The sequence below is a fragment of the Erpetoichthys calabaricus genome, chromosome 1 (assembly GCF_900747795.2).
Source record: "Erpetoichthys calabaricus chromosome 1, fErpCal1.3, whole genome shotgun sequence".
Classification (NCBI taxonomy): Eukaryota; Metazoa; Chordata; class Cladistia; order Polypteriformes; family Polypteridae; genus Erpetoichthys; species Erpetoichthys calabaricus.
Window position 1 is genome coordinate 300,913,820 of NC_041394.2, and position 14,018 is coordinate 300,927,837.

Sequence of the window (14,018 nt, forward strand, 5' to 3'; positions counted from 1 at the left end):
CCTTTTACTAAGGAGTGGCTTCCGTCTGGCCACTCTACCATACAGGCCTGATTGGTGGATTGCTGCAGAGATGGTTGTCATTCTGGAAGGTTCTCCTCTCTCCACAGAGGACTTCTGGAGCTCTAACAGAGTGACCAGCGGGTTCTTGGTCACCTCCCTGACTAAGGCCCTTCTTCCCTGTTCGCTCAGTTTAGATGGCCAGCCAGCTCTAGGAAGAGTCCTGGTGGTTTCGAACTTCTTCCACTTACGGATGATGGAGGCCACTGTGCTCATTGGGACCTTCAAAGCAGCAGAAATTTTTCTGTAACCTTCCCCAGATTTGTGCCTCGAGACAATCCTGTCCCGGAAGTCTACAGACAATTCCTTTGACTTCATGCTTGGTTTGTGCTCTGACATGAACTGTCAACTGTGGGTCCTTATATGGACAGGTGTGTGCCTTTACAAATCCTGTCCAACCAACTGAATTTACCACAGGTGGACTCCAATTAAGCTGCAGAAACATCTCAAGGATGATCAGGGGAAACAGGATGCACCTGAGCTCAATTTCGAGCTTCATAGCAAAAGCTGTCAATACTTATGTACATGTGCTTTCTCAATTTTTGTATTTTTAATAAATTTGCAAAAATCTCAAGTAAACTTTTTTGTCATTATGAGGTGTTGTGTGTAGAATTCTGAGGAAAAAAATGAATTTAATCCATTTTGGAATAAGGCTGTAACATAACAAAATGTGAAAAAAGTGATGCGCTGTGAATACTTTCCGGATGCACTGTACATAGCACTCACTCAAACAGTCTTATTAAAGATCTCAGCCTTCCTACACAGCTTCTTTTCTTCCACTTGTACCAGTAGATTCTGGGTTATTCTGTAACCACTAGTTGCTGAACAGTCAATTATTTTAACATTTACTTTATATATACTGTATATTGTATGTTACATGCTATGTATAATTTTTTATTTGTTGTATCTTTATAAACTGTTCTGGGATAATATGCAAGTAAGAAGAATTTCATTGTACTATGTACATAGTAAATTTTACTTAACTTGGAGGTGGTGGAGTCCCTAAGGGAAACCCTTGCAAACTCCAAACAGCTGGTTATCAATATGGTGTCCAAAGGCTATAATATAGCAATTGTGCAATAAACATGTACCATCTGTTCTGATTAATGTTGATTAAATTGGACTCTTCTCAGATCTGAAAGCTATTTCAGAAAGAAGGAATGGCTGGGTGGCACTGTGGTTTGTGCCGCTGCTTCATGACTTTGATTCTGTTTTAGGTCACTGCCTGTGTAGAGTTGGCAAGCTCATCCTGTGTGTGTACTTTTTTTCCTCTATTTATGTTGGATTTGCTCTTTTATTCCAAAAATACTGTATGTGTTTTAGGGTAATTGGTAAGTCTAAATTGGCCCTGTGGTTTGATTCCTACTTTGTGCATGTTACTTCTGAGACAGACTTCAGTACCCGGCAACCGTGAATTGGGTTAAGCACATTTTCAGACGTTGTTTGTTTTTTTGTATTTGCTGTAATTTATTTTAATTACACCAACTTTGCAGCCTGTCAAAGGTCAGTTAAGTAATCAACATAGACCTCAGAGTTAGCATTTGCAGTGCACCAACCAATGCATGTGTCTCCATTATATGCCATTTGGTATGGGATTCATAAAAGCAGTGTTATTGTTTATGATGGGCCATTTATTGTAGTGACAAATGCAATACATTTTATTAATGCAAATGTTTGTGTTACACCATCTTTTGGAATGACAGAGACACAACAACCAGACAGACGCCCAGAGAGACAGACAGACACTTATCCTTTTATTAAGGTGGATTTGCACTTTAAAGCCCATGATAATGATAGTATATAGTATTAATTGTGAAAAATAAAAAATGGTAAATATCAGTGAGTGATATATATCGTCTATGATAATATTTTAATTGTTTTAATAATGTGCGAGTTGAAATTATCGAGTATTGTCACTCACTTTGCAAAAAACAATCAAAAACACACCTTGAGGGTCCAAGCATGCACTGTTTCATTAAACCTAATTGGACAGACTACTGCGCTTATGCAAAGAGAGTGCTTAGACAGAGAATGTTGCAAGATGGGGCGATGACATAGCTCAGGGGTGGGAAGTGCAGCACTCAGAAGAGCGTGCACATACACAGCTGGTTTAGGGCTTCAGACCCACTCATGTAACGTTATCTGTGTTTGCAGAGTTAGATGTGGGAGACTCGGAGTTTGTCGCACCATCTGACCATGTTTGCAGCTGTGCTAAGATTTACTCAATCTGCCAAAGCACTCCTTCGTTTTCCTCCCGAAATGATCAGTTCATAAAATGCTACATAAGCTCCAAAATATTAAGTTGTTATACATTTTAGAATGAGTTTCCTTCTGCTGTATTCTGTTTAACACTTTGTTGTTAACCTGGTTCAATGCCCACAAAAGCGTAATGATGTAATTACATGCTAACAGTTCATTCATTTAAACAAAAACCACTACAATGATGATGACAGGATTGAAGCCATTGCAACAGCAGCTATGACAGAGAACTCATGGCTATGGCGACAAAGGCAGACAGCCCTACCCTGGGCTCCTCAACCGCTTCAGCTTGTCCTATGGCTGCAAAACCTGGGAGGAGGTTATGACACAAGGGAGGGAGCGAAAAAGAAAGAAAAGTCTTTAGGCAGCTATTTCAAAAAAAACAAACCGAAGGAACAGCGTCTGGTGATTCCACCTCTGTGGTATCAAATCTCAATCCAGACTATTTTCCTGTGTAGTTCTTAGTTGTTGATATAGGCTACCCAACTCCATCCAAACTGCTGATTCCGAAGTGGTTAAATTGTTTTTTAAGTTCAATTGCTTTATCGATGGTAATCTAAATGTAAATATATTAGTTATTACATCTTTTCACTTGTGGTAATCAACTTTTGGTACCTGTCTTACTACAGCTATTGAAGTACTAGGGTGTTGTACCGTGTTAGCCATTATGAATGTAGAGAAAAGCCAAGCAAAATGACACCTTTTATTGGCTAACTAGAAAGATTACAATATGCAAGCTTTCGAGGCAACTCAGGCCCCTGAGTTGCCTCGAAAGCTTGCATATTGTAATCTTTCTAGTTAGCCAATAAAAGGTGTCATTTTGCTTGGCTTTTCTCTACAGCTATTGAACAAACGGGCCCTAGCCTAGCATTACTTGATTATGTTTACCGCTGTTGTAAGTTGCTTTGGATAAAAGCATCTGCCAAACAAATAAATGTAAATGTAAGCAAGTATTTTACTCTCTTTGGATTCATATCTTGCTTACATTAAGGGTAAGTGTCTGTTAAAAATGCTCTCATTATCATAGTTTTGTTGGTCTTAGTGCAGTTTTTTTGTGTAAATCCTATAGACCACATTGAAATGGTTTACTTGAGCATGAGAAAGGTACTACAGTATGTAAATGAAATTTATTATTATTATTACTTGTACTGTTTGATCTCAGTGTTTTTAATGATTGTGTTATTTTACTTAAGTTTTAAGTAAGCAAATAAGACCTTGTTTCCATTAATCTCATTAGTAAGCTACAATTAATATACAGTTAGGTCTATAAATATTTGCACAGAGACAACTTTTTTCTAATTTTGGTTCTGTACATTACCACAATGAATTTTAAATGAAACAACTCAGATGCAGTTGAAGTGCAGACTTTCAGCTTTAATTCAGTGGGGTGAACAAAACGATTGCATAAAAATGTGAGGCAACTAAAGCATTTTTTGAACACAATCCCGTCATTTCAGGGGCTTAAAAGTAATTGGACAATTGACTCAAAGGCTATTTCATGGGTAGGTGTGGGCAAGTCCGTCATTATGTCATTATCAATTAAGCAGATAAAAGGCCTGGAGTTGATCTGAGGTGTGGTGCTTGCATGTGGAAGATTTTGCTGTGAACAGACAACATGTGGTCAAAGGAGCTCTCCATGCAGGTGAAAGAAGCCATCCTTAAGCTGCGAAAACAGAAAAAACCCATCCAGTTTGGAACCTCTTCACACCTGCCATAAAGTTCTCTACACTGAATGTACACTTGGGGACCCCTTACTGCGAGGGAGCTGCACTACCGCCACACTACCGTGCATGTTTAAAACCTGTTTAAATGCATTTCATCATGAAAAATTATCTTAGCATTGAACATTTTCAGAGATCAGGAATATCATGAAGTGAATGTATTCTGTGTGGCGATCGCTGCCTCTTAGTGCAAGAGGAAGTCAGTTTAAGGAGCACATAGCGATTAACAACTGGGTCGGGGAACACTTAACACAAAGCATTTAATGTGCTACATAACTTATGATGGGGTTTGAGAAAATCTAGTGAATTAAACATTGATTTTAGGATGAAGTTTAGTTTACGACATTCTACTTTAATGACAAAATAAACTACGAGAATAAAGTGGAAATGTCGACTTTAATCTCGACACACAGTTTTTTTTTTTCTTCTTCACTATGTCCCTAATACGATTCCGTAGGGCTATACCACAAATAGCATTATAAATGCAAGTTGCAGTTTTATTATTTATGTATATAGCTTAGCTTGAAGCAAGGTCCATATTAATACAGTTTGCCTTAATGACGGTTCAGTTGGTAAAGATGTCATCACCAAGTTGCACTTGTTTTATTTTATTTTATTTTTATTTGGTGAATACTGTGTAATGCACCTGGGCATGAAGTCTTGGAAGTAATAGTATTTTTACTGGAAGTTGCACTATTATTTATTTTATTGTTATTATTTATTAGTTTAAATATTATGCAGTTGGTAAAGTTGTTTAAAAATTCACTTTAACATGTCAGTGGACAGAGATTGTTAGCATTAACAAAGTGTAGTTGGTTTACAAAAAATATTTACTATTTATTCCTTTTCTAAGACATGTTCAGTGCAATACAACTTTTGACAAGTATCTCTGGATATTTTACTAAGTCTAAATGCCTCTTTGGATGGTTGAAAATATGTTATCAAAATTTTAGTTTAAGTTGTTTGCAAACTTTGTTCAATAAAAAGGCTCTATATTTTGACTGCATCTGTCATGTAATGTTATGTGATTCCTTCTCTCTATTAGTGCCACCCCCTTGAAAACTATCACTTTATGGGGCCATGCAAACCTGTATTAATACTTGTGTGCACATTAAAATGTTTTTTTGTACAATGTACAATTCTCATGACAGTGGAATAGGTTATTCTTAGCCAGTAATTACAGTGGAAAATGTGGTTAACATCCACTCGTGCATGGGGAAAAAAATACCGTCCAATACAGTGAAACCGGTATAATTTTGAAAAATACTGTGATATAGAATTTTGGTCATACCGCCCAGCACTAGTTCTAGTTTGTTGTCTGCTATTGCTATTATTATTATTATTACTTTATAATTAGATACCAAAGAAGAATAGACAATACAAGTAAGTGCTAATATGTTTTAGAAGAATAAAACTTTGAAAACATTTTTTTTCTTGCTTGAGATCTTTTCATAAGGGAACAGCAGTCTTAATGGTGTTATTGATTTTGTACAGCACACTGTGTTGCATGAGGTTTGTTTTTGCGAAATCTGTTCATGTTGAGGAAATACTTCACATGTTCTGGGTTTAAAACTTCAGTTCCTAGAAAAGCCAGATAACATTAGTCCTGTTAATGTCCAGGCTTTTGTTTTCTTTTCAATGGCATGCAACATAACTGTATGAATCCCTTTAGTTATTTACAAATCCTTAGACGAGAGGAGTACTTTAGGTATAGTTAAAAAAAAGACTTGTAATGCAATGAATAAAAGCTTTCTGAATTTTCAGTTGGTCTAATTTTCCAAATGGCAGTGAATCATGCATAATGGAATGACACATAATTGCATGTTTTGGTATTTACAGCAGTAATTGGAGTTGAAAGTGTGTTTTTTCAGCGTGCATCTTGTAAATGGTAATGTCTTGAAGTAGTTTACAGACATTAAAAATCAAAGTAACTGAAGAGAAGCTCCTGACTTTACTGTACCATTTGCATTTGCAGTGAAAAGGTCTTTCAGAGTAAAATCCATGCAAAAATGCTTCTGAGCTCGCTAATCTTAGAGTGTCAAAATTAATCCAAACAAAGAGATTGTAAATACCAGTACCAGAGAAATAGGAAAACAACAGTCCACGTTAATATTTTTAGGCCTACAAAATGCCCACACCTTCCCAAGATTCTTGGTTTTCATACTTGGGGTGGAGTTATCTATAAATTATAGTATGTAGTATGTAGGAAACTCTGAGATCAGACCCTGACATGAAAACTAACAGTTATGTTAAAACATCAATAAAATCCTCCCATATATTCATTGTTTAGGCTGCTTAGTGCAAAACATGGTCAATATAGATGAAGCCTATCTCCACATCACTGGATGAAAGGTATAAACTAACTCCAAATGGCATGTTGGTGTGTCATAGAACATAGTCTCTAATATCAGTTTAATCTAAAGTTGCCACTCAGGCTACCCTGCAGGAGGAAACTCGTGTACCTGGATAAAATGTGCAAGAATATAGAGAACATTTAAACTCCTCAGTAATAATGATCAGTCAGGAATTGAATTCAGGTCAATGAAGCTGTGTGGCCACAGTGCTAAGAAATGTCCCACCATGCAGGCATTTTGAATCACAATGTTGTACTTTTTGACTTCACAAGAAAAATTTTGTGCGCTTTCTCTTTTGATTGGACGGCCTTGACACCTTTACAATAGTAAAAGAAAATGTGCATTGTCGTTACATAGCATTATTTTTTCTGATTGCTTAATCTCAGTTGAAATCGTAAGAAACTAAGGCCTGTGATGTGGTAACTAGTATAAGGCATGGTTTATCCATCAGATAAGAGCTAATCCAATTTTAATGGTATATCTTGTTTTGGTGTAATAGGTGTAATGTCCATTTATTTCTCTGTAACCCAAGATGTTGACATCCAACATAATGTGAAAGTAGACCAACCATTTATTTGTCCAGTTATTCATTTCAAACTCTCTCTTATTCCAACATTACTGTAACTAAAACCTGTCCCTCCATCTATTTTCTTCATCTTCTAAGTGTAATGAATGGTCACAGAAATAGCAGTATAAATTCCCAAGATGGGAAACAACACTGGCCAGGTCCATCACAGGACTCACAGACATACTTAAACTCTCCTCAGATTAAACTCCTCTGGAAACGATGGGAATGTGCAAACTCCACGAGTGCAGTAGGATATGAGGCAGTAGCACTAACCTCTCCATAACCATGTCTCTTGTTTAAGAGGAAATGTCTAAATTTGTGTATGAGTGAATTGTACAGTCCATTCTCTGTATGTGTAGGTATTTATAAATACAGGTAAAATTCCGTTACAACGAACTTACAGGGACCTAAAAATATTTCGTTGTAACGAAAATTTTGTTGTAAAGAGATTCTGTATTTGTTATTATAGTGCTTTCTTTAACTTGTATCCAGGTGTTTGCAATCATTTCAATAGCTTCTTTCGCGTTAATTTTAATCTGCTTCTGCCTACAAGTTATGCTGATGAGAATTTTTCTCAGCATTTCCTTGCCATAATACACTTTCAGGGTATGAATGATGCCCAAAACCAATGGCTGAAGTGCTGCAATGCATTTGGGTGGGAGGAATTCAATGCGAACATTATCTAAATGTGGAAGCATGTTGTGGACTGCACAGTTATCAATCAGGAGCCGAATCATTATTTCTTCTTCATATCGTGAGGTTTCTGAACTCTTTTGAGAACCCCCCCACTCCCCACCCAACGGGAATGACACGCTGAAGTGCGTCCTGAAGCGCGATTGCAGAGTCTGTGGAAGATTGTTTGTCCGTTGCTGGGGCAGGGCAATAGGAGGCTCACAGTGCTGCAATGAAGCGCCACAGAAGCAAATCATAAAAGATCGTGGTCGTGCTATAAGTCCCTGTCTTGCACCCCAAAACACGAGGCTTAGTCTCAGTACTTTAGCAAAACCAGCTTTATTCAGCTTGAAACAGGAGCGGCACAGTTATTTATTGTAGCATGATCTGCCACTCTGCTATACACAGACACAGCAGTCAGGCAGAGTCGTGGCCAGGTCAGTGATCAAGTAATCCTGTTACAGTATCTGCATTTACAATTTACGTGCTCCTAACCTTGCATCACCCCTCGAGATCTTTTCTGTTGTGAGCCGGGTGGATGATCGCACCCCTACAGGTTAAAAAAAGACGCTGAAAGACTAGCTTCACATTGCTCCCTTGCTACTGGGCTTACTTGCGGATGATCTATTGCGTAATCTGCGTGGTACTTTGCAGACTTAAAAGTCCAAAAGCACCTGTCAGTTGCGGATTGTTTGTTTGCCTTTCTCTATCTCTGTGCTTCCGTGTTCCTGACGCGCACTCCTTTGAAGAGGAAGATATGTTTGCATTCTTTTAATTGTGAGACGGACTTGTCATCACCGTCTTGTCAAGGAGCACGCTTACACTTTTGAAAAAGAGACATGTTTGTTTATAGTGTTTGAGTAAAGTTCCTGTCTCTACAATCTTCTGTGTTTCTGTGCAAATCTATGACCCAAGCATGACACTGTTTACTTTGGCGGAGAGACGCAGCATATCTGCAATTGCCCCATACAGACGTGGAGATCGCACTTCGGGATGCTCTTCGGCTTGCTGTCCAGTTGTGGTAGGTCCCAAGAGATTTTACAAACCTCACATTCTCTTGAATGAGTGCCGCATTAATAGGAATGTTTCTTGGATGAGAATCACTGAACCACGTAAAAATGGCCTTTTTGACGTCTTCAAATGCAGCAGTTCACATACGTTTGCAACCTGAGATTTTTCTACTTTTTTTGCTCTGTCTTTCAAGAAAGTTGACAGCGTTGATAGTGATAGCGAAATTCCGAATTCACTGGCAACGTCTTTTTTCTTTTTGCCGCACTCGAGAGCTGCAAGAAGTTCGTTTTTTTTTTCTAATGTGAACTGTTATCGTTTTTTTGTGTCTGCTGTTTCTATAGGAGGGTGACAATGAGTTAAATTCCAATGGATGTTTTTCAAAAGTTGACGAGCAGTAACTAAAAGGTATCACTGAAAACTGCAGGAAACAAAAAAGCCAAAAAAAAAAAAAAAAAACAGTATGAGGAAAGTTCGAAGAAAGAGAAAAAAATTACAGTGTTTCTGTTTGGGGATTCATTGTGCACAACTGAGCTGCGGTCACAGAACTAACTGCTCTGTGGATGGTTCATTCAGGCATTTCAAGGTCTTTTGTGCACTTCGTTATAATGAAAGTATCTGCTGAATGTACTTCGTAGTAACGAGATTTCTGTAGACTCGTGTCATATGGGGAAGCTGTCGGGATCATAAAAATACTTCGTTGTAATCAAAATTTCATTGTAAAGATATTCGTTGTAACTGAATTTTACCTGTATAGATATGATGAAACCCTACATGTGATTGTTTGAACTTCACCTGAGCAGGAAAAAAGAAAACTAGTACAAGTAGAGAAAAATCTTATCAGGCAAAATACTGTACCTGCTTCCAAAAGCACCCTGGATCTTGCTAGTCTACTGGTCATGTTTGAATGTACATAACTACTGTGCCCCATGTGAAGAAGACTGTTGGCCCTTACTCACAACTCTTGACAGGTTACCTAGATTCATTATCAGACGTTTAATAAATGACAACAATTCTAAACCAATTTAATGAAAGATGGCATCATTTTTACTTTTGTGTTTAGAGATGTATATCAGTAATTTTATTGTTAATATTTAGTAAAGAACATGAACAAAGAGCCCACTTTATAAAAATTCCTTTCTTTATTTTTCACTTTATTACCTGGAAACCAGCTGAGGAGCATGGCACACCTTCAGACTGCTTTGCTGCAGTTGAACCATGTGCTGCTACCCTGTGTGCTTGACATGTTTAGGTGTATGAACTGTATGTCTTGATCAGGCTTGTACTCCGCCTCCAATGTAATTGTATAATGATCATCATTGATAGAAAGTGACAAACTAGCAGGAACATTATCAGCTTCTGGGAGAAGCACAAATGTATAGTGCTGACAAAGCACAATGAGATTTTGTTAAGTTTGGCATTTTCACAAAACAAAAAACAAAATTAAATCTGTTAAATATTTATTGCTGTATTAATATTTTTCAATCAGAAATTACCAGTTGGAGAGCACACAAGGTCGTCCTTCACTTGATCTTGCCTTTGATTGGTGAATGATGCAAAATGTGAAAGAAGATCTACAGGTCTAACCTTTTCAGATTCACTTAATCCAGTTCAGGTCTGCTTTGAGGCTGGAGCATATCCTGGCAGGACTAGATGCATGGCAGGAAAACACTGCAAACAAGACACCAGTTCATTGAAAGGCTAACGTTTGGGAACACCGGCACATTTATATTTGGTCAGTTTGAAGTGCCTGTCAACATGAGACTCCTGTCTGTGAGGATTTAGGATGAAAAAACAACATACACCAAAAGAACATGCAAACTCCATAGAAAGAATGACCAGACATTTTTTCAAACGCAGAACATTGGATCAGTGATGCAGTAGTACTAACCACTGTGCCACCATTTCATTTGAAAATGAATAATTCCTTTATCCCAAAAGTATCCCTTCTTGTATTTTTTATCAATTTTTTGATTTTGTAAATCAATCCTAAATTTAAGAAGCCTACTAATCACTGCACCTTTTTGTGATTTTAGTTCAATGTTTTACTTTGTGCCTTGTCTAGGCACTCCTTTGTACCTGATGCTATCAAGTTGTGCTGTGGTCCTTGTGACCATAGGTTTAGAATAAGCTACGTTCCAAAATTATTTTTTTTAATTATTATTTATTTTCCTGAAGTCTTTTATCCAAGGCAGCTGGGGGTTTAATGTCCAATGGCTTGGTCATTCTACCACAGTATCCTGTGTTTGACTTGCTGTCTGCATTGTTCCTGACACAAATAGGATAGGTTTTGACTCCTGGTGATACTGAGTTTGCAGTGGAGTACAAAATGGATGAGTACTTTACTTGTGAAAATAATTTTCAGGTCAGGTCAGGTTGGGTAGCATGCATCGCATGTTGCCGCACCCACCACATGACGAGACAGCTTGGGATCCCGGTTGGCAACCCCCCAAGCAGACACATGGTCCAGTCCAACCCTCTGGAAATGTCCATCTATCTGTCACAGCCAGGTGTTATGTAGGCATTCCCTTGGCCTGGTCCACCAGTCGGGTCCTCAACAGTGATAATCCTGTGAGCGGGATCACCCGTAACTGACGCCTTCTCACAATGCAGGTAATGTGCCTCATTCGGGACTCCATGAGCAACCATTTGTTCGACACAAAGTCAAACCAACAGTACCCAAGGATTCTCTGAAGAGACACAGTACTGGAGGATTCCAGTCTTCATCTCGGGTCACAGTCATATAGGGCAGCACCAGGACTTGGACCTTCTTCCTTTTGCAGAGATATCAGAAGCACTACACACCAATTTCCAGTGACCTCATGACCACCCCATACTTTCCCAATCCATCTACTGACTTCATAGGAAGAGTCACCAGAGACATGAATGTCACTGCTGAGGTAAGTAAACCTCTTGACAAAGTCGACCCCTTCTCTGCAGACAAACACACTGCTGATGGCTGTGCCTAAGAGGTCATTAAAGGCTTGGATCTTGGTTTTTATCCAGGACACTTGCAAGCCCAAACACTCCAGACTCCTCGCTCAGTCTCTCGAGAGCCCCAATCAGGACTCGGTCATCAATGGATGCTCTGATAATAATATTATTTTTATGTTTCATAAAAAAAGTTTATATTTGGCTTTATAATTCCTTTTACTAAACAAGTAAAATGCAGATAATGAAGTCTTTCATGTGAATGACTTTGCATGTACTTATTTCATTAGATTTTCTTTTGTACTTTTAACACTGAATTTTGGAAATTTTGTGAAGATAACTTTTTTAATGATTGATCATATGAATAATCTGTGTCCTCCTTTCTGAATTATCATTTTCTGATGAACAAAAAAGGTCAATGTTAGCTTTTATCTAGCACATTTCTGATGAGATCTTTGCTTGAGCTGGAGTAACAGAAGTCTTTTGAGATGGTGGGAGTGAGAGGAGCGCAGACATTTCATGGGAATCCGCTGGGAGCACTGCTCAGGGAGAAGGAAGGCATGCGTGCCACTCCACCCTCATTTGTCTCTCAGCGATAGAGTTGTATGTTACGACTGTGATTCATCTACAGCCACTATAACATTTCAATATAATTACTGAACTATTATTACTGTTCTAGAAATTGTTCTTTGCTGCAAAATTACTTCTATTTTTCCAAATCTTACACCTAATTTCACAGTAACTTTTCACAAAGGCTTAATAAGCTAAGAAGTACTAGATGCCAAATAATACTAAAAATGTACATGTCTTTCTGCTGGAATAAGGAGATAATAAGTGTCAGGTCTGCTTTTATTTTACGCATGTAACATACATTTTATCACTCTTCTGGGTAAAGCCGAGTAGAACAGCTAGTTACTTAATAATTCAAAAGTTGACCTCAGAACAGTTTCAAAGTAAAACAAACTATCCTGTAAGAATAACACACATCATTGGTATCGAGCTGAGTTATAAAATTCAGTTTATGTCTGTGTGAAAATAATGTGCATGTGCAGTGCAGGCTGGCCGAGATGCCTGCCGTTTAAGGTATTTGCAACATTAACATATTATTTGCTTAGAAGCCTAGGTTTAATGCAAGTAACCATATTGTGGATAAGTCAGTAACTATAATGTGATTGTAAGAATTTAAACTGTAAACTGTATAGATCTGATGCAGTTATGCTGTTACGTCATTTACATTTTATGCATGAAACATAAATGTAGCAATAATTTTGTTCATCATTTGTTTTTAAATATTTTTAGGTTTGTTAATGGAAAACTTAATATCTGCTACAACGCACTAGATCGTCATGTTGAAAATGGGCGAGGGGACCAGCCTGCCATTATTCATGACAGCCCAGTCACAGGAATTAAACGGGTGTTTTCATACAAGGAAGTCCTGGAACAGGTATGGGCCTTTTTTCTGTTCATTAACATTTGCATTATCTTGGAATGAGTGAGACTAACCACGCTTGTTAGAGATTGGAGTACTATTGCACCCTAAGCTTCACACACACAGAGCCAATCTGCTTAAGCAATGATTAGGAGTGATACCAGCACAATACTACACATGGTACTTACTAGCTTTCGATTGAGTAATCCATATGAGTGTCCCTTTATATAACTTAAACACTAAAGGTGAACATACTTTTGTTTCCAAATGTACACTAGACACATTTACTGAAATGGTGCATTACTCCCTTCTATGTTTCTGACTGTTGGAGGTGTCCTTCTTCAGCCACTAATGCTGGGGAAAGAGGTGGCTTTCTCCCCAAAACAGAGGTCTCGTGTAAAACTTGTTTTTGCCTGGAATCCTGAATAAGCCAATTCCTCTGCAAAAGTCAGGTTTTATTAAACACAAACTTAGTTTGGAAATTGGTTTAAAGTTATGGAAAGTTTCTACCATTCACAAGTCGTATGCAGAGTTATTTTGGTGTTGGAATTTTAGCAACTCCAGGTGGCAGGACAATGAAGTGAACAGAAAATCTTGTTTTATTCCATATCTCAATGCCACATCAGTCACATTCTGATGTCTATCCATCCATCCATTTTTTAAACTCCGCTGTTCTAAACTTTTAATGAAACAGGGATTGCGTGATTTCTGCATGATGATCTCTGTAATTAGGCTCTAGCTCCACACGCAAATCCAGCAGTCTCTAGAATGTCTAAATCGACTAATAAGTTAGTCATCATTGCGAAAAAGGACACAAATACCATTAACAATATTTAAATGACCAAAACTAATTGTGTTTTTACTTTTACTTGTGTACGTATTTTAAGTGTGGTCAAATAAGCACTTTCTTATTTTAAGAAGTTGGAAAAGAGTACCTAACATTGAGGTGTGACTTATTTAATTGATTTGAAAGTTGGAGAATTGTCTGTTATTTATTTGCTTTGTCAGATACAGCATGA

The 14,018-nt window shown here is 37.9% G+C and overlaps 1 protein-coding gene across 1 annotated transcript in view; it reads left to right on the top strand.

The window, feature by feature from the left end:
• The window catches only part of acss3 (acyl-CoA synthetase short chain family member 3), a 228,480-nt gene that overhangs the window by 12,941 nt on the left and 201,521 nt on the right, over positions 1 to 14,018 (top strand). Inside the window, exon 2 of the mRNA XM_028817153.2 lies at positions 12,870 to 13,014. Within this exon, the coding sequence (XP_028672986.1) occupies positions 12,870 to 13,014 (145 nt within the window). The remainder of the gene's footprint in view (positions 1 to 12,869; positions 13,015 to 14,018) is intronic.